This window comes from Etheostoma cragini, chromosome 12 (assembly GCF_013103735.1).
Source record: "Etheostoma cragini isolate CJK2018 chromosome 12, CSU_Ecrag_1.0, whole genome shotgun sequence".
In the NCBI taxonomy this organism is placed as follows: domain Eukaryota; kingdom Metazoa; phylum Chordata; class Actinopteri; order Perciformes; family Percidae; genus Etheostoma; species Etheostoma cragini.
Genome location: NC_048418.1, coordinates 8,332,330 through 8,349,845, shown reverse-complemented (window position 1 = coordinate 8,349,845; position 17,516 = coordinate 8,332,330). Strand labels below are relative to the sequence as shown.

General features: G+C 40.6%; 4 protein-coding genes across 7 annotated transcripts in view; 3 read left to right on the top strand and 1 right to left on the bottom strand.

Moving 5' to 3' along the window:
- prdx1 (peroxiredoxin 1) overlaps positions 1–2,096 on the top strand; it is a 4,990-nt gene extending 2,894 nt beyond the window's left edge. The window contains exons 5-6 of the mRNA XM_034887457.1: positions 1,050–1,180; positions 1,727–2,096. Coding sequence (XP_034743348.1) covers positions 1,050–1,180; positions 1,727–1,809 — 214 coding nt within the window. The 3' untranslated portion in view covers positions 1,810–2,096. The remainder of the gene's footprint in view (positions 1–1,049; positions 1,181–1,726) is intronic.
- Positions 2,097–2,559: 463 nt separating this feature from the next.
- Positions 2,560–5,744, top strand: zte38 (zebrafish testis-expressed 38). 3 transcript variants are annotated; one of them, XM_034887450.1, is made up of 13 exons: positions 2,560–2,739; positions 3,100–3,164; positions 3,378–3,522; positions 3,825–3,888; positions 4,054–4,090; positions 4,206–4,226; positions 4,321–4,347; positions 4,478–4,545; positions 4,635–4,783; positions 4,872–5,104; positions 5,324–5,372; positions 5,449–5,489; positions 5,594–5,744. In XM_034887450.1, the coding sequence occupies exons 2-13, from the start codon at positions 3,114–3,116 to the stop codon at positions 5,639–5,641; spliced, it is 933 nt and encodes a 310-aa protein (XP_034743341.1). In that variant the 5' UTR covers positions 2,560–2,739; positions 3,100–3,113; the 3' UTR covers positions 5,642–5,744. The 3 variants fall into 3 exon arrangements, with proteins under 3 accessions (XP_034743341.1, XP_034743342.1, XP_034743343.1); XM_034887451.1 differs by having other exon boundaries at positions 2,638–2,739; positions 3,103–3,164; XM_034887452.1 differs by lacking the exon at positions 2,560–2,739 and adding an exon at positions 2,813–3,004 and having other exon boundaries at positions 3,103–3,164.
- A 132-nt stretch (positions 5,745–5,876) lies between these two features.
- Positions 5,877–11,096, bottom strand: aldh9a1b (aldehyde dehydrogenase 9 family, member A1b). Of its 2 annotated transcripts, none has more exons than XM_034887431.1 (12): positions 10,863–11,096; positions 10,475–10,690; positions 9,767–9,912; positions 9,381–9,510; positions 8,864–8,998; positions 8,087–8,283; positions 7,706–7,846; positions 7,410–7,598; positions 7,127–7,214; positions 6,876–7,017; positions 6,581–6,693; positions 5,877–6,383 (listed from the first exon to the last, which is right to left on the bottom strand). In XM_034887431.1, exons 2-12 carry the CDS (start codon positions 10,650–10,652, stop codon positions 6,289–6,291), a joined length of 1,554 nt encoding a protein of 517 aa, XP_034743322.1. In that variant the 5' UTR covers positions 10,653–10,690; positions 10,863–11,096; the 3' UTR covers positions 5,877–6,288. The 2 variants fall into 2 exon arrangements, with proteins under 2 accessions (XP_034743322.1, XP_034743323.1); XM_034887432.1 differs by having other exon boundaries at positions 10,867–10,911.
- A 32-nt stretch (positions 11,097–11,128) lies between these two features.
- uck2b (uridine-cytidine kinase 2b) overlaps positions 11,129–17,516 on the top strand; it is a 7,882-nt gene continuing 1,494 nt past the window's right edge. The window contains exons 1-6 of the mRNA XM_034887453.1: positions 11,129–11,316; positions 13,361–13,520; positions 14,218–14,314; positions 15,884–16,026; positions 16,749–16,846; positions 17,257–17,305. Of these exons, the coding sequence (XP_034743344.1) occupies positions 11,212–11,316; positions 13,361–13,520; positions 14,218–14,314; positions 15,884–16,026; positions 16,749–16,846; positions 17,257–17,305 (652 nt within the window). The 5' untranslated portion in view covers positions 11,129–11,211. The remainder of the gene's footprint in view (positions 11,317–13,360; positions 13,521–14,217; positions 14,315–15,883; positions 16,027–16,748; positions 16,847–17,256; positions 17,306–17,516) is intronic.

Genomic DNA, 17,516 nt, shown 5'->3' with positions numbered 1-17,516 from the left:
TGCTATAGTGACCAGCCACGCTGAGGCTTTACTCAATCTGCAATGGAAAACGGAAGTATAATGGGCCGAGGCGAGGCGGGCCGAGGCGAGCCGAGGCAAGCTGTTACCAGCAGTGGAAAAACGCCATTAGTTGCTGTTGCAACCTAAGGGTGATGGCACACTTTTCTTCACATATCATTAAAGGAAGAGTTGACCACAAAATCAAAAGTATACATTTTTCCTTTTACCCATAGTGGTATCAATCTAGATTGTTTGGGGTTTCTCCAATGTTGGAGATATCATCACAAGCTGAGTGCCATCTACTTCATTTATATTTAAAGTGCCCATATTATGCACATTTTCATGTTCATAGTTGTATTTAAAGGTTGCACCAGAATAGGTTTATGTAGTTTCATTTTCAGAAAACATCATTTTTGTTGTACTGCATATTGCTGCAGCTCCTCTTTTCACCCTGTGTGTTGAGCTCTCTGTTTTAGCTACAGAGTGAGGCTGTACCATCTTCTGTTGGGACCACATGCGCAGTTAGTACTGCCAGCTAGTGAGTTGCAGAGTATGAGGGCGTGCCATGCTAGCAGCTACGCTAGCAAATATTCCAATGTTTAGGCTGATGAGTTAGTCGGCTCTGTTGATTTTGACCAGCTCACCCGGAGACTGAAGGTAGTATACATTCAGAAACCCGTATCTCACCCTAAAACAGCATGGATGGTTTTTTTTTTCCAAGTTTGTATGCGTGTGGAAGCACCAGAGACACAAAATAACATATCCCATAATATGGGCTTTTTAAGAGAAGGCAGACATCTCAATGGTATCTTTAACACTGCGCAACTCACACCAAAACAATCCAGATTAATTAATTTCACAGATAAGAGGAAAAATATGTATTTTTGATTTTGGGGTGAACTGCAACGCTTTTTTTTTTTTTGAATGTACCACCCTAAAGATGTTTCATGCATCGAGCAGGAGAACATAGACTCTTCTGCCTTCACTTACTGCTCCTTTCTGGGTCTGGAGTCTTCAGAGACTCATGAACTGCTCTTTCTGTCCTTCAGGGGTCTGTTCATCATTGATGACAAGGGCATCCTGAGACAGATCACCATCAACGACCTCCCAGTTGGACGCTCTGTTGACGAGACTTTGCGTTTGGTCCAAGCCTTTCAGTTCACTGACAAGCACGGAGAAGGTAAGCGGCCTACTTACTGATGTAACATAGTGCACGTTTGGCACCTTAATGTATGTGATGCATTTTACTGTGTCTTGTAGCATAGGCCTTTTTTAGTTTATTCATCTTTTCTGTTACTAAACAACTTGAAGATTGCTTGAAATGTGCTATAGAGTGAAATAATTACTCTCACTTCTCTCCCCATGAACCAAATATGGTTATATTGATAATTTAACCGTTGTACTTCTTACATTATTTGAATTAAGTTGGCTTTTGGGAAAAGAAATTCTGACATGTATGTCAGACGGGGCAAAGACCATAAAGGCTTATTCACATTCAATAGTGGATAGTCTTATTAGTGGTTGGGTTCACATGAGCTTTATAACGGGTTTAGACATGATTGTCAACTTAAAGGAAGGCTATAAATTAGGCATGGTCTAACAAGAAGAAACTTTACATTATGCAACCAAACGTTAAATGCATTTCATTGCCTTAAAACCATGGCTATAGAGGTTGTATACTGTGTGTCATACTGGCACAAGACTCATTACAGGCTTATCTTTTCAGTCTGCCCGGCTGGCTGGAAACCAGGAAATGACACCATCAAGCCTGACGTCCAGAAGAGCAAAGACTTCTTCTCCAAGCAGTAATAAACCCAAACCCCGAGTCTGCAGCCTGCTGTAGGAGATTTCATTTAGAGATTACATTTCCAGGGAACAATATTTAAGTCAGCTGCTGTGTTATTGTAGTCAACATGATGCTTGTCTGTAGAGTGAATAGTGCACTTATGACCAGCGTCTATCATTGTGTAATTATGTTGTGGTCCTGCATGCTATTTTCACTGTCTGACTGAGATAAATGCCTGTTTGTTCTTTCATGTCACATGTCTTACTATTGTTAGATACAAAGGACTATAAAACATTTTTATTGAAATGAAGCCCCAAGCACCTCTCTGAATTACGTAGGACTTTTTTTTACTTTGTGTGTGTGTGTGTGTGTGTGTGTGTGTGTATATATATATATATATATATATATATATATATATATATTTTTTTTTTTACATTGGTATCAAGTCATGTACATCTGAGTCTGACTCAACGGATGTACATTAAGGGGATAAAGCCTGACATTCTGAGGTCTGTCCTTCCTCTTTCGCTATCCGGATTTAGCGCCACTGAGGATGGTTGTGATTGGTTTAAAGAAATAAAAGCCAAAGCGTTTTTTCCTTTGCCCCCTATGCCAGAATAGATAACTGAACATACTTTAGTGGCGCATGTGTTAACATCTGAGGAGTTTCGACTGCACCATTTTCAAAATAACTGCGGGGGTTCTGGTATCAGATGACTAGTTGAAATGTGTTTTTAATAACTACCTTTATTCATAGCGAATATACATATAACTCTTAATGCCAGTGATTTGTCAGTAGGTCAATTATACTTTATCCTATGAGATCTGTGATCTGTACGCTTTGATATCTCCCCCACTTCCCCCTCCTCTGATGGTGGGTCTGCCTGAATATGAAAGGCCACACTTTATGGATTAAAGTGCCTAAAAAGACGTTATTTTTTTGTAACGACAAGGTAATAATATGTATTATTCATTCAATCCACATTCTTACTTTATATAAAGGGCCCTTAGCTAAATATAATTACTGTAATTTATGTACACGGCACGTAACTCATCACAGACGTACATTTGGCGGGAAACACTGATAGTGTCTTGTTTGAGCAAACTTTTTTGTCTGAGTAACTTTAGCTAGCTTAACTAGTTTAGCTAGCTAGTCTTGGTATAGGCAACTAACGTTACACGGAGAATTTTTTTTTAAAATAATTCTGTGAGCAAAGGGTAATTATTTAAACGTTAACGTCTGCTGTATTTTCAGAAATGTAATATTCGTGTATATTCATCTTGCTGTCTCGGTTAATTAATCATACCTCCAACAGAAGAAGAGAAAATGGCAGCCGGGAAGATGTGCATCAGGAAGAGCAAGGAGGAGACTGCTGAGGTTTGACCACAGCACATACTAGCAAAAGATAATTAACGTTATCATTTGATTTAATCAGTTTGTTAATTTATAAATCCAATTTTAACATTTTGTAAGTGTGCTCTGGAGGACGCTTAACGTAGACAATTGCGCCATCGTGTGGCCTTCAAGTTACAAGCAAAATGTTGCCCAAATTTTTTCTCATTTTATTCAACGTCTTTGTTTATCCAAAAGTGGACTGGATTATTCCTGAACGACTTGAAAACAAAGCAAGAATCCCTTGTGTTCGTCAAGAGGATGATGGCTGTGGCGGTCTCCTCCATCACCTATCTCAGAGGGATTTTTCCAGAAGATGCCTACAGATCCAGATATCTGGAAGGTGAACACAAATGACCGTAAATAGCCTAAAGGTTTTGGAAAATCAGGAACGATCATACATGCACTTTAAATGAATAGACCTAACGCTATATTAAAACTTGTTTCATTACAAAAGGCAGTGTCTTCTACATAGTTATTCCAGTTGCAATGGAAACCCATGATAAACAATATTGTAGACCTTTAGCAAACCCGTAAAGTAGTAGAAAACCTTTTGAAAAAGCCAAAGAAATGTACAAGGTAATAATGGTAATCATTAGTCTTTTTCAAAGAGTAACATATTCTATCGTTTCGCCACCTCGCCAGATTTGTGCATCAAAGTTTTGCGTGAAGACTGCAACACCCCGGGTGCCAGCAAAGTTGTGAAATGGTAAGCATAACTCCCAGAATATACAGAAGTACTTTGCTCTGCTGACAACCGCAGCCAGCTCAAAACTAGATGTAGTAAATTGACAGTAATAATCAGCACTGGTGTCAGCAGGTAATTCCCCATCCTAATTGATGTTTTCCTCCTGTTTAATCATGTATGCTCCAGGATGATGGGCTGCTTTGATGCATTAGAGAAGCAGTATGTAAGTAACATGCATCTGTTACAACTTTGAATTTTAAATGTTTCATGTGGTCTGCCATTTTGATCAATACTACCACTTTTCTTTTTATAATTGTTAATTGTTGTCCTCCTAACAGCTCCAGATTGTATTCATTGGGGTATGTAAATTAAGTTGGTACAGCAACATTTATAGTTAAGACATTGACTTCTTGAAAAACAAGAATAACTCTGCTACATGTTATTGCAATCTAGGTGTACACCAATCCAGATGAACCTAATGTAAGTTCTCCCCTAAAATACTGAAATTGTGTTAACATTATAAAGAGAAATAAACTGTTATTTTGCATATATGGTCAAATCATAATTCCAGTGTTTAGTCTGATTAGAAACATTTCTTCTCCTTTTGCAGTGCATTATTGAGTCATACCAGTTCAAATTCAAATACACTGAGAAGGGGCCAGAGATGGACATACTCAGGTTTGGATGGGCATTCTGTTTGCATTAACGTGTTGGATAATGTCTCCACGTGTGATTGAATTGATGATATAACCTCCATGAAACCACAGGAACAATGACGTGGAGATGCAGGTGACATTGGAGGACACCAAGAGAGCCTCAGTGCTGCTCATAAGGAAGCTCTTCCTGCTTATGCAGAACCTGGATACACTCCCCAACAATGTGTACCTCACTATGAAGCTCTACTATTATGATGATCGTAAGACGCATTTATATCTCTGCTGAAGAATCTGGTGTCATTTCTTGGGTTACATTGTTAAACATCTCCTTCTGCTCTTCTTTCATAGTCACCCCTGTTGACTACCAACCACCAGGCTTTAGGGAGGGCGAATGTGACAGCCTCTGGTTTGAAGGCATGGCTGTGCACTTCAAGGTGGGAGAGGTGCAGACAGCGTTCCACACCTTGAGAGTGCGTGTGTCTGCAGAACAAGGCTGGCTGGAGAAGCTTCAAAAAGGAAACCACCCAACAGAAGCCAAGCAAGTTTCACAGAGAAACTGTCCAGAGAGGGAAGAGATTAAGGTGATTCCAGATTTAAGTGCAGGATGTTTGCTTTATAGTCGTCTCTACGTAAGCAAGCGCAACATTCCCTCTTTTTTTTTTTACTGCTGTCATTTTCTTGAAAAGTACTAAATCTAGCTTGTTCCTATTAAATCTTGTCAGTTCCCCTGTAACAAGGATTTTGCTTTAGTTGTTGCAGTTTGCTGTAAGGTTATTATAATTGTAAACACCTGATTACAGAACCCTCGAATGAAAAGATACGACGAAGAGGATCTGCCTTCCGAAGATGGTAAGTCTGTTCTGCTGCTGTAGCAAAACTGTAAAATGAATCAAAAGATTTATGCCGTTGACTTTCCTCTAAACAGAGTCTGCACAGTTCAAGAAACCAACAAGACCTCTGGCAAAGGTAGAGTTGTACTAGAGGCATGATTCTTTTTAGAGTCTGCAGGTTACAAAAAAGACAGGACACAATGCAAACTGGACAAGTGATTATCTTTTTTTGTCTCTTAGAGAAAGGCAGCTGCCAAAAATCTGTCGAGGAAGAAAAGAAGAATTTAGCCACGTTACGCAAAAAAAAAGCTTTGTTAGCAATGTAAACACAAAGGTTAACTATTTATTCGTTTCAATGCCGTGTTAAACACTGTTTGTTATTTTATTACATTCCGTATGAAAATGTGTTTGATATGTTCCTTACATAATTGTCTTTACCCACAAGGCCAGAAATTACGTTCACATTTATTTATTTATATATAAATACATTAAGACATGATGTTCCAGGAGCTTCATTTTCTAAATTATTTTTTTATTTATACAAATGTATTGATGTGTATTTCTCAAGAAATAAAGCTGGTTTTGTAAAAACCTATAAAATGTTATTCTGCACATGGATGAAGGAACATATTCAGCAAGAAACAGTGCAAATCAAACATCACAGTATGTGACTCTATCTATCTATGAGAAGAACAATCTTTAATTCAATACATTTGGCACAGATAAAAGTATTGACTCAGTATTACATTTACCTCACATTCACAAAATGTCATGGCTCATTTTCAGGACAGGGTACCTTGGTCCAGGCTTGTTTTTCATCACTTTGAATACTAACGTTAGATGGTCTTTGCCTGAAGTGTTGTTTTGGTCCAGACCATCTGTTTTCAGTCTCCGGGTCACTGTCACAGCTCCACCTTCCTCTTGATGGGTGTGTCCTAGAACAGGCAGTCAACATCTCCCATCTCCACAAACACAGTCTTCAGCTGGGAGTAGTGTTCAACTGTCACTTGACCGTTCTCCCGCCCTATGCCTGGTGAATGTAGAGATTAGAAGTTTACTTTCACTGATGTGACATATGAGGGTGTATAGGTTTAGGGAGTGCTCTCCATAATTATTAGATCAGCTACTGAAGTTGTTTGTGGTAGTGCTGGGAATATGTATGTATGTACTGTATGTACACACACAAACATTTGGCTCCTAGTGTGCATTCAAACAAACCGTCTGTACCTGACATTTTGAACCCTCCAAAAGGCACCTCCACAGGAGTGATGTTGTAGTTGTTAATGAAACAGGAACCAGCTTTGAGGTGTTCCACTACACGATGGGCTCGCATCACATCCCTATAGGAACAAAAGGTCAAAACAATCTTTTCATTACATTGTGTGTCCATAATAAAAAAAAGTTACACATTCTTTTTCTGATCTAACCGTGATCAAATTTTACTACTGGTTGTTTTGCTGCTTTAAACTTAGATTCCTCTGAAAAGTTAAAGGTTGCCCTCAATGTCTCACCACAAACTCACCTGGTGAAAACTCCTGCAGCCAGACCCATGGTGGTGTTATTGGCTCTCTGCAGCACCTCTTCTTCTGTTTCAAAAGACAACACAGACATGACAGGACCGAAGATCTCCTCCTTCACACAGGTCATCTCATCTGTGCAGTCACCTGTATAAGGGAAAAAAACATGTATCATGTCTGTGATCTCAAAGTCACCTATCTAAACTCTATTCAGATAATTTACGGTATTAGCTAAGAGAATACATGCAAGTCTTACCCAATACACATGGAGTCATGTAGTATCCACCTCTGAGTTTGTTATCTGACGGGACAAAAGGTTCACCTCCGCACAATACTGTAGCTCCCTAGAAACAGCACAATTTAGGTCTCAATTCAATCACCTTTTAGATTCCTTACACATTCATAAATCTCATTACGCATTTGAAGATTGTTTTACACATTTACAAATCTGACTAAATACAAGGGTTTTGATAGAGTTGCACAACTCTCCACAAACATTTGAAAATAGTTTTTCTACAATAATAGTCCCATGACTTTACCTCTTTCTTTGCCTGATCAACAAAGGATAGAACTTTTTCCAGGTGTGGCTGGTTGACCAGAGCTCCCATTCGGGTGCTTCCCAACAGTGGGTCTCCTATCTCGATCGCCCGTGTCCTCTTCACCACCTCCTCCACAAACTCAGGCAGAATATTCTTTTGAACAAAAACCCTTGTACCGTTGCTGCACACCTGTGATACGTTTAATCAAATCAAATATGCCTCAATGTGTAGATTGGACACAAGTAGATAATAGTATATGAAAACACAACATATATCACAATATCCACACTATTTACCTGGCCTTGAGACAAGAAGTTAGCCATGAGAGCTCCCCTTACAGCGTTCTCCAGATCGCTGTCCTCAAAGATGAGCAGAGGAGATTTCCCCCCAAGTTCCAGAGTCACAGGCTTCACCCCCTTGGAGGCCATCTCCATAATCTGTCGGTCAAAGTCACATGGCAGAATATCCATGGATTCTTCTGGTCACATCAAGGATTAGGATGGAAGACAGACCTCAACATCTTTAACACTAAATCTACATATCCTACATCTTGACACTTTATGAGAGGTAATGTACCAAGGTGTTTTACAACTGACTGTGTTGTTTTTTTATTTAATGTTTCATAGTAATGACCGTATGTGTGGAATTTTTAGGTCAACCATGTACATTACACTGACCTTCTTGCCTGTGGACACACTCCCGGTAAAGGACACCTTAGCGACGTCAGGATGGTGGCAGAGTAAGCTGCCAGTCTCCTGGCCACCCTGCACTACGTTGAGCAGGCCCTCTGGAGCTCCAGCCTCGGCATAGATCTCTGCCAGCATGACTGCAGTCACAGGCGTCACTGGTGATGGCTTGAACACCATGGAGTTGCCTGTTATAGATGACAGACAAAAGAGTAAGTGAGATTCATTGTTTGTCTCATCTCCTCAACTAGAAAACAATCAGAGGGTATATCTATGTCAAGTCAGCCCAATGGGACACAGACAGCAGCAGGGATTTGGGACAATATCTAAACTGTGAATTTTAGGGCTGGTTTGTCAAAGGTTTAAGATTTGTGCAAAGAAACAGAATCATGAGCGATGGGATGTGACAATTTAAGCTTATTATGTTGCTGTAGTGCCATCTATAAGTGAAGCGGCATTCATATTTTGGGGATTGCTCAGGGTATGTTTAGGTGAGTGACTGAAAACAAATGGCTGCCAATTGTAGAAAAAAATGGCAATGCATATGTAGAAAAACAACATTTTTTCGGGTTCATCCAACATCGCATTAACTAAATTTCATACAATTTGTCTTAGATGTTGGGGTGGACAGTCTGCTGAGGCTGAAATGGACAACTTTTAAGCAGCCTTTGAATTTAAAAGAGATGCTAAATAACAATTAAACAAACAAAGCTGCTGACAGAGTAAATACATTTTAGGTGTAGTAAAGGTAAGAATGTCTTCCCATACCACAAGCCAGGGCTGGAGCTGATTTCCAGGCAGCTATCTGGAAAGGATAATTCCAAGCACCGATGCCAACACAGACTCCTAGAGGCTCCCTGCGGGTGTAGGCAAAGGATCCCCCTGGCAACTGGATATGCTGGCCTTGACAAATGGAAGGCAGAAGTATTTCGTAAAACAGGTTCAAATTGGTGACATTTTTAAGATTTTGGTTTAAAAAGTGCTGACAATTTAAATCTGGATTATGTATTGCATAAGCCCTTACTTCTGTCAACACATGATCACAACACTAATCAAAACAACAACATTCACCAATATCTGATGATGGGCTAACGCGGCATCATATGAATGGTTTTACCTCAAAACCTTGATGAATTAAAAAAAAAAGCAAGGATGACATAGATAGATATTGAGTGAAATTGCTGTCTGTCATGCCTGTATCAGTTATCGTATTTGCCTCCTGCCTCCAGACCCTTTGAAGGTGGGAAAACCTGTAACTAATGGGCAAGAGTTGTATTGTACCAACCCGCCAGAGTGCTGGCCAGCCCCGCGTAGTACTCTATGCACAGTCTGGCCGAGTCCACGTCCAGACGGGCCTCTGTGATGGACTTCCCATTGTTGACCACCTCCATTTCAGCAATCGTCTCTCTCCTGCTCTGTACATGAAAGTCAGGGTAAGTGTAATACATTTTGTTAGTGTTACAATATCTCAAGAGTATTTTTTGTTGTTGTTTGTTTTACATTTAATGAATACAATGATTCCAACTCTATAGATCTAGTTATGAATAAAATAAGAGCAACAAAAAAATGCAACAATGTTATGTGGTATTTGTGCCAATTTACATATTCTCAATAGTAGCAGCATACAAATGAATTAAAAACAAACAAATTAAAAAAAATAATCCAAAACACCTCTATGATATGGGCAGCTTCTATCATGATCCTTGCCCTTTCCATCCCAGACATTTTGCTCCAATGGCCAAAGGCCGACTTGGCAGACTCCACAGCCTTATCTACCTCCACAGCACCACAGGGCTCCAAATGGCACAAGACTCGCCCTGCAAAGTCAAACATATGATGATGAGGACAGTTAAGTACACAGGTTAGAAATGTCCCTTTTGTTTGTTCTTTTAGTTTGTACAGGTTCAAAGTTAGTCATTGTTTAATAAAAAAGGCTAAAGGCTCTATCAAACTGAATGTAGAGGGGCATTTACACTCCAATCATTTTCCAATCGTGGCCTTAGTGATGATACACACACACACAGTACTACGGTGTACAAAGGAGTAATAATTGCTAGGATATGGTCATATGTCTTGGTTCTGCTCCACTAAAGCTGTTCAGGGACCATTAAACAGTTAAAGTGGCCCTGTGTGACTTGAATATACTACGGATATACATGTAAAGGAGTGTTGCCGGAAAAAGAATTTGTGTACAGTACATGTCAATATGGACATGTATTGTGTATAAAACAACTAAAACGTATTCAGAAAGTCAAGCTAACGTAACAAAATACCTGATCTTGTTTTTCCAGGGCAGAGACTACCAAAGAGACATGACCAAAGTCCAGTTAGGAAAGAGTGTCAACAGACAACTTCATATCAAAGAATTGCGTGGCTTACCTGTTGCAGGTTCATAGACATTTTCCTTGATGCATTTCTCTTTGCTTGTCCGTCTCCCCCCAGCCCAGAAGTTCAGCGGGACTGTGATATCTACTGAGCCCGAGGAGATGCATCGTACCGCTGCCGCCAGAGGAGCAGCAGCAGGCCGCCGATGGGTCGCAGCGAGCCTCCGGAGCATACTCAAAATGGTTTTGTTGCTCGAAGTTTAGACGATAACTGTAAAATATACACTATGTGGGTTAACGTCAAGCAATACTGTCCCTTCATTAGCTAAAGCAAACCCGACACCATTACACGCCAACAGGAGTTTAACTCATCTTAACGTACAAGCTATCTTTACCTCGCTTTGTCATTTATGTTTCACCAGTACCTTTAAGTCTTAGCAAACTTACTTGCTTCTTCCCACTTACTTCGTATTTTAAGGTTAGCGTTGAGCAACTAGGAGGCGGGACAAGTACGCGGCTAGGCACTGGGCTCTAGCAGCCATCAAAGCGTAAGAGACGATTGGTTGGTATTACTGTCAATCATCAACAACAATATAAAACTAAGTTAATATATACAATTATGAATTAATATTAATAGTTTAAAAGGTTATAAGCTTGATGGCTATCAAAATAAAAAATACATAAAAAATAAATGTATGGAAGAAAAAAAATGAACGGGGCGGGGGGTTGTTGTGGGAGGAGCTCCCCCTCAATGATCTTCCAGCACAGTAGCTCTAGCTGTACACTGCAAGCATGGCCGGAGACAGTGAAACCCACCTAAGGGACCGTGGCGAGAACACCAACGTTGTTCGACAACCTTTTCTCATCGGTGTCTCCGGAGGCACTGCCAGCGGCAAGGTTGGCTTCCTAGCAAGCTAATTTAACGGTTTTCACGACTTGACATGTTTTGAGTTTGAGTTTCAAGGCAGCGGTTAGTCGGGGCTGGCTGACCGCGTGGCTTTAGCGCAACGAGATTTGATCGACAGCTCTATCATCTCTTTAACCCGATGGTTTAACCTCAACCAGCTGGTTTCACTTGCCACGCTTGTAACGTAGCTGTTGTACTGGATTTGGATTTTGTTAAATAAAAAAAAAATCGCATGCGGTTGTTAGCGTGATCAAATACCGTTAGACTAGCTACGTGGAATGCACTGATGTTAGATGTCCTAATATCGTTAGTATCTAAAATAAACTACATTACACCGTTGATTACCGGTTGTGCTAGCTAGATAACATTAAACAAATAACTAGCTTGTACATAGCTCAAATGATGAATTTAGCTACCTAATCCATTGCGACCACGTCCTTTGTTCTGTAAAGACAAAACACACATCAATAAAAAATATGATTTTGATGATAAAATATGATTTTGTAAATATATTGAATGGGATGTATGCCATTAGCCGAGATTAACTTAAACAGAAACGGACATTTTTATGTTAACAACCCGCTAGTTAAAGTTACAGCCTCACTGATTTGATCTTTTACTGTATATTACAGCAATGCTGAACTAACGGAAGCACACCACAGACTGTATAACGTAAGAGCACACAGACGTGGCTCTTTGCGATCACGTCATTGGATTTCTTTGTTATGAACCGGGGGCGACCTGGCAGTGGTGCCAGAGACCGCACCTCGTGATATCTGAAGACACGAGTTGAACAGATAAGCTTGGCAGTGACCAAGTTTATCAGTGGCCGCAGCCAAGCAGCTAGCCTCAAAACTAAAGCGTCGCATATTTAGCACCGGTCTCACTCGCTTTCAATGTAGGTGGCTACATCACATTAGTGGATATAGGCCACCCGCCTCGCTTCCGTTATTCCAGTTAGCCCCTCCCAACTTTGTCCCAGATATCATCATCAGCACGCGGTCCTGTGTTTTGCTTCCGGAAAGCCCTCCACAAGGGACTAGATCTACGTCTACCGTTTAGACGTCGAACTAGACTAGTTTTACTTGTCTGGAAGAATAGAACTGGAGAGTAAACATTTCTAAGGAAACCTGGCCAACCCTGACTTCTTGATTCAGCATGGCTGCTCCGAAACAGCCACAGTTGTGAAAGCTGTATAATTATACTGTGTTCAGCATTGCTGTCTTATTTACTGGTCTGAAAGAAGCCCACAGCAGAGCGGATCAGCAATGCAGTGGTTGTAGGTTGTATTTATCATTTGTGTCACTGCTGATGCTTGATTTAAGGATAGATTGAGATATATAAATGATAAACAGCCATCGATCAGTATCCAAATCCTATTTACTGACATATTGTACAACACTATGTAGCTGTCTTAACATCAAGTGTTTTACCGTGACAGGAAATTAATAATCGCCAGCTTTTGGCATTTGTAAAAGCAAAACAATTGCTTTTCAATTTATGAATAATAAGTAATGGATTATCTGATTATTTCTGGTTTAGTTATCAGTCAATTTATGAGTTTGAGCATAAAAACTGATGCTGAAGATTACCTCGTTAAATGTGTGATTTGGGTCTTTGGTGTGTTCCAAGTCAGGTCCTTTGAAATTGTTGCATGTGTTGACACAACCTCCCAGCTCTGTAGTGGGGGCGCCCAAATTCATTGTAGCACAATTTCATGGACACAAAGGCCACAGAGCCTCCGGCAGCTGGAGAATGCCCAGTCAGCATTGGGTATGAGATCCATTTAATATGGAAGGTCAGTGGGTCCAACATGGTGGGCTGCTTGGCGTTCCACCTATAATCGTGTTAGTTGACCTCTCACAAGTTGGAGAAATTAACCACCCAGCCTATGTCTGTGTAAATGTGACTGGATATAATTGTTAATTCTGTTCTATGTGGACGGAATTCATGCTAGTTTTTTACTGATATTTGAGTTTACTGTTGTGAAAAATACTGGCGTTACTTTTCCCCCTATTCTGTCTGTTTCTTCAGTCGTCTGTCTGTGAGAAGATCATGGAGCTGCTAGGCCAGGACAAGATCGAAAACCACCAGCGGCAGGTTGCGATCCTCAGCCAGGACAGCTTCTACAAGGTGCTAACTCCAGAGCAGAAGGCAAAGGCACTTAAGGGCCAGTTCAACTTCGATCACCCAGGTATGCACACACTGAATAAATGGCACAGCTAAGGCACTGGATGGTGTATATCACCTCCGCTGGCTTGCATCAGGTACATGTTTACTTTTCATATAACCGATTTCAGTTGCCTCAAGAAAAGTACAGTATTTAAAATATATATATTTTATTCTGCAAGTGGTGTTTCACTGTGGGTGTGTATTTTTGAAAATTCTTCACATACTTGATTATAACTGAATTTATATTGTATGAAAGTGAGTGCAATGATTTGTGGCATTAGTAAAAGCTAAGGTTGCTTTAGCACCACTCAGATAAAGCTAAATTTAGGCTTACATGACAATAATATAAAATGTTTGAAACTGGCTGGTGTTCAGCAGCATGCATTTCTGCCACGTCAATTTCTCCCAGTGTGTTTTTGGCAGAAGCATAGACTCCATTTTTGGAGTCTGACTTTGCCCCCTCATGCTCTTGCTTCTGGCTCAGCTGATTTGCAATCCCTACAGTCAGCAGGCCTTTTTCAGAAGCAGCATCTCACAGGCAGCTGCTCTAAGGCTCAGAGACTGAACCCGACACTTGTTAGACAGAGGGATTTCTGGGTTACCAAACCTGCGGGGTCCCACGTGTCCATGGGCGCACACCATGCTGGCGTAACTGGAGCTTTGGAATAGGACATCTCATGAAGATCCTAACTGAGCGTTTTTCCTTTTCTTATCCCCAGATGCCTTTGACAGTGAGCTGATTATGCAAACACTCAAACAGATCCTCCAGGGGGAGACAGTCCAGATACCAGTTTATGACTTTGTCAATCATTCCAGGTGAGCACCTGTTGTGCCTGTTGCACATTCACAGTTGCCATCTGGGGTCCGTTTCAGGAATGAGGTTTACCAAACTCTGAGTCTAACCCTGAACTCTCAATTGAATTACCCTGAGATGGGTTTTTGGTTCCAGAACAGCTGATTTGAGTTGGTTCAATCCATCAACTATGAGTAGGTTCACTCAGTTAAGCGCCTGCACCACCTCCATGAAAGGCAGCATGTATGGAGCCATGATACTGCCATTCACCATGATAAGAATCGCAAACAAATCAGTCGGGATACTTTACCCCTCTGGAACTGGAAATACTCATATGCACATATAGCGAGTTTGAACATATATATATATATATATATATTTTTAAAAGCAACACGGCGTCTACTGCAAAAGAACGAGAATTGGCGTAGGACAAAATTGCTGCTTGAGTCAATTTGTAAGTTCCAAATATATTGTATTCATTATATATCTTAGAAGTATATAACTGGTGGAATGGTATTGAACCTATAATCTTTCATTTAGGTGTTGAATCCTGAACTACTAATCCCATTCTGAGGTTTCAATTCAATGTTATTAAGAGAATTATAACTCATAATCCTTTATTTGAAAGGATTTTGCATCATTCACCTGCAATCCTGTGGAACTAATTTCAAATCTTTTTTTTAAGGGCTCTCACTGGTTTGTGTCCAGGGAATACTAAGACGTTTTAAAAAAATAAGTAAAAAAGTTTAGAGCAAGGCACACTCTTCTGACAGCTCTGCATGTGGCTTTACTCACCAATGTTGATGGCTGCTGTGTGCAAAAGAAACGTAATGCGACACAAAGAATCTGCTCGGATGTAAGAGCATGTCCACAGTGGGTGACGTTAGTGACATGAGGACGGCTACGTTTATTTACAGTACGTGTCTGAGACTAAAGAAAGCTCAACTAGGTTGTTATCTGGAAATGAAAATGCATCTAGCCGGGGCCTCAGTATCATCTCCTGACGTATGATAACTTCCTGTTCGTCAACGGGATCGTCAAAAAAAAAACATATGCCGTGTTGCGTTACCTAACACAATTAATGAACCAAGCCTGTTTTTCTTTTTTATCATTCATACAATTGACAAAACTGTGCTAACGCCCGCCTGATACAAGATGAATGAGTGAGGAAATTTTGCTGTGCCAGAGGGAGGAGACTGAATGAAACTCAAGGTTTTTAAAAACAAAACAAAACAAAAACAGTCTCTGTTACTATAGTAACTGACTATGAGGTTAAGTTTTTCTCTCTTTCTGAAATGGGTTGGAGTAACCCCTCTTTCTCAGGTTTAAATGATGTCCCTTTTTGAAATAGGAAAACCCAGAGTTTCCCTCATCTCAGGGTTAACGCACAAGAGTTCTCACTAAACATGCTCTCTGAAACGCACCTCAGGCCAGCACCCATCATTATGTTCTTGCGGAATAGGCACTTGATGTACCCATAAAAGTCGTGTTTAACTGGTTCCTGATTAACTTAATTATGTTGTCAGTTTAACTTTGCATTGCACCATGTCTGACTGTAGTGGCCGATGATGAATTTCTTCTGTGTGTTCCAGGAAAGAGGAGTTTATTACGGTGTATCCAGCTGATGTGGTCTTGTTTGAAGGCATCCTCATGTTCTACTCACAGCAAATCAGAGATCTGTTCCAGATGAAGCTTTTTGTCGACACAGATCCAGACACACGGCTCTCTCGCCGAGGTGTGTAGTGAGAGCTGGGTTAAAACACACAGCTGTGTATCAGAATGAATGAGATTTATTGCCAAAGTAAAATATCACTTGCATGAAATTCCAACATGCAATAAACAACTTCATAAACATGTACAAATAAACCTGGAGGGACAGCAGACCGCAGCCAATCACCTTCTCAGGAGAGCAGATGCTACGCTGCAGTCTGCCCTTGTCCTTAGTAGTGGCAGCAGTGTACCAGGTGGGGATAAGGATGGAGTTGATGATGGCAGTGTACAAGTGCACCATCATTGTCTTTGGCAGGTTGAATTTCTTAAGTTCCTGCAGGAAGTGCATCCTCTGTTATGGCTTTTATATGAGGCTGCTGCTGGTCAGATCCCACTTAAGTCCTGGGAGATGATGAGATGATGGAGCCCAGGAGGCAGAGGACTCCACAGTATTGACTGGGGAGTCACCCAGGGTGATGGGCGTGGGTGGGGCTGCGTTCTTCCAGAACTCCACAACCATTTCCACTGTCTTGATTGTTTAGCTCCAAGTTGCTCTGATTGCATCGGTCACCAGATGTTCAATCTCACACCTGTAGGCAGAGATGAGTCCAATAAGGGTGGTGTCACAGGCAGCAACTACCCTTGTTAGACTCCTTTCTGTTGTAGCGCAGTGAGCCCCCTAACTTGTCATTTTGTTAAATGGCTAACATATTTGTCCAACTTTTTTTGTCGATTTTTCTGTTTCAGTTCTTAGAGACATCAGTGAGCGTGGTAGAGAGCTGGAGCAAGTGCTGGCTCAGTACATCACTTTTGTGAAACCGGCCTTTGAGGAGTTCTGTTTACCAGTAAGTGACTTGTATCCTGCAAGCATCTGTCAATTTTTGCAGTAGAGCAGATATATAACAGATATACTGGGAAGCCCAACACTATCAGCCAATTTTAGCTTAAAACCGATAAATTGGTTGAATGGAAAACAAGAAATTGTAGCACAGTAAGGCTAGAAGACGTGTAGATAAAGGTAATTAAGAAAATGTTGCATTATATTGTTAATTGACCAGGGAGTGCTAATGATTTTTTTGTAGTTCTTCTCTTGGTCCCAATTTATGAATAACTAAATTTAAGTGAAGCTTATTAAAAAAAAAATGTATATATTGAGCTCCCTAAGTATTGCCCAGGCTCTATTGTGTAATATACATCTGATGATGAGAAAAATGTTTTTTGCCAGTAACATGAGCATTGACCTTATTTCTATTAGACGAAGAAGTATGCAGATGTGATTATCCCGCGAGGAGCCGATAACCTTGGTAAGGACGACTATTCTACCGTATGCAGATATTGCATTTGTGTTGGTCAGGCAGGGAATGGTGTCAGCTAAAGGGGTTTTGTTAAAATGGAAATCTTTTTTAGAGTTAAAAAAAAAAATGCTATTATGAGCAAATATATATGTATATATATACACTCACCGGCCACTTTATTAGGTACCCCATGCTAGTAACGGGTTGGACCCCCTTTTGC

Bases quoted from the DNA above. Each gene is read 5' to 3' on its own strand.
- zte38 (XM_034887450.1), top strand. From the start codon at position 3,114: ATGGCAGCCGGGAAGATGTGCATCAGGAAGAGCAAGGAGGAGACTGCT. The intron at 3,165-3,377 runs GTTTGACCACAG...TTTATCCAAAAG, and splicing joins GCAAGGAGGAGACTGCTGAG to TGGACTGGATTATTCCTGAA. The intron at 4,091-4,205 runs GTAAGTAACATG...TCCTCCTAACAG, and splicing joins ATGCATTAGAGAAGCAGTAT to CTCCAGATTGTATTCATTGG.
- aldh9a1b (XM_034887431.1), bottom strand. From the start codon at position 10,652: ATGCTCCGGAGGCTCGCTGCGACCCATCGGCGGCCTGCTGCTGCTCCT. The intron at 9,913-10,474 runs GTAAGCCACGCA...TTGACTTTGCAG, and splicing joins TGTCTATGAACCTGCAACAG to GGCGAGTCTTGTGCCATTTG. The intron at 6,384-6,580 runs GTACAGACGGTT...TACATTCACCAG, and splicing joins TGGAGGGTTCAAAATGTCAG to GCATAGGGCGGGAGAACGGT.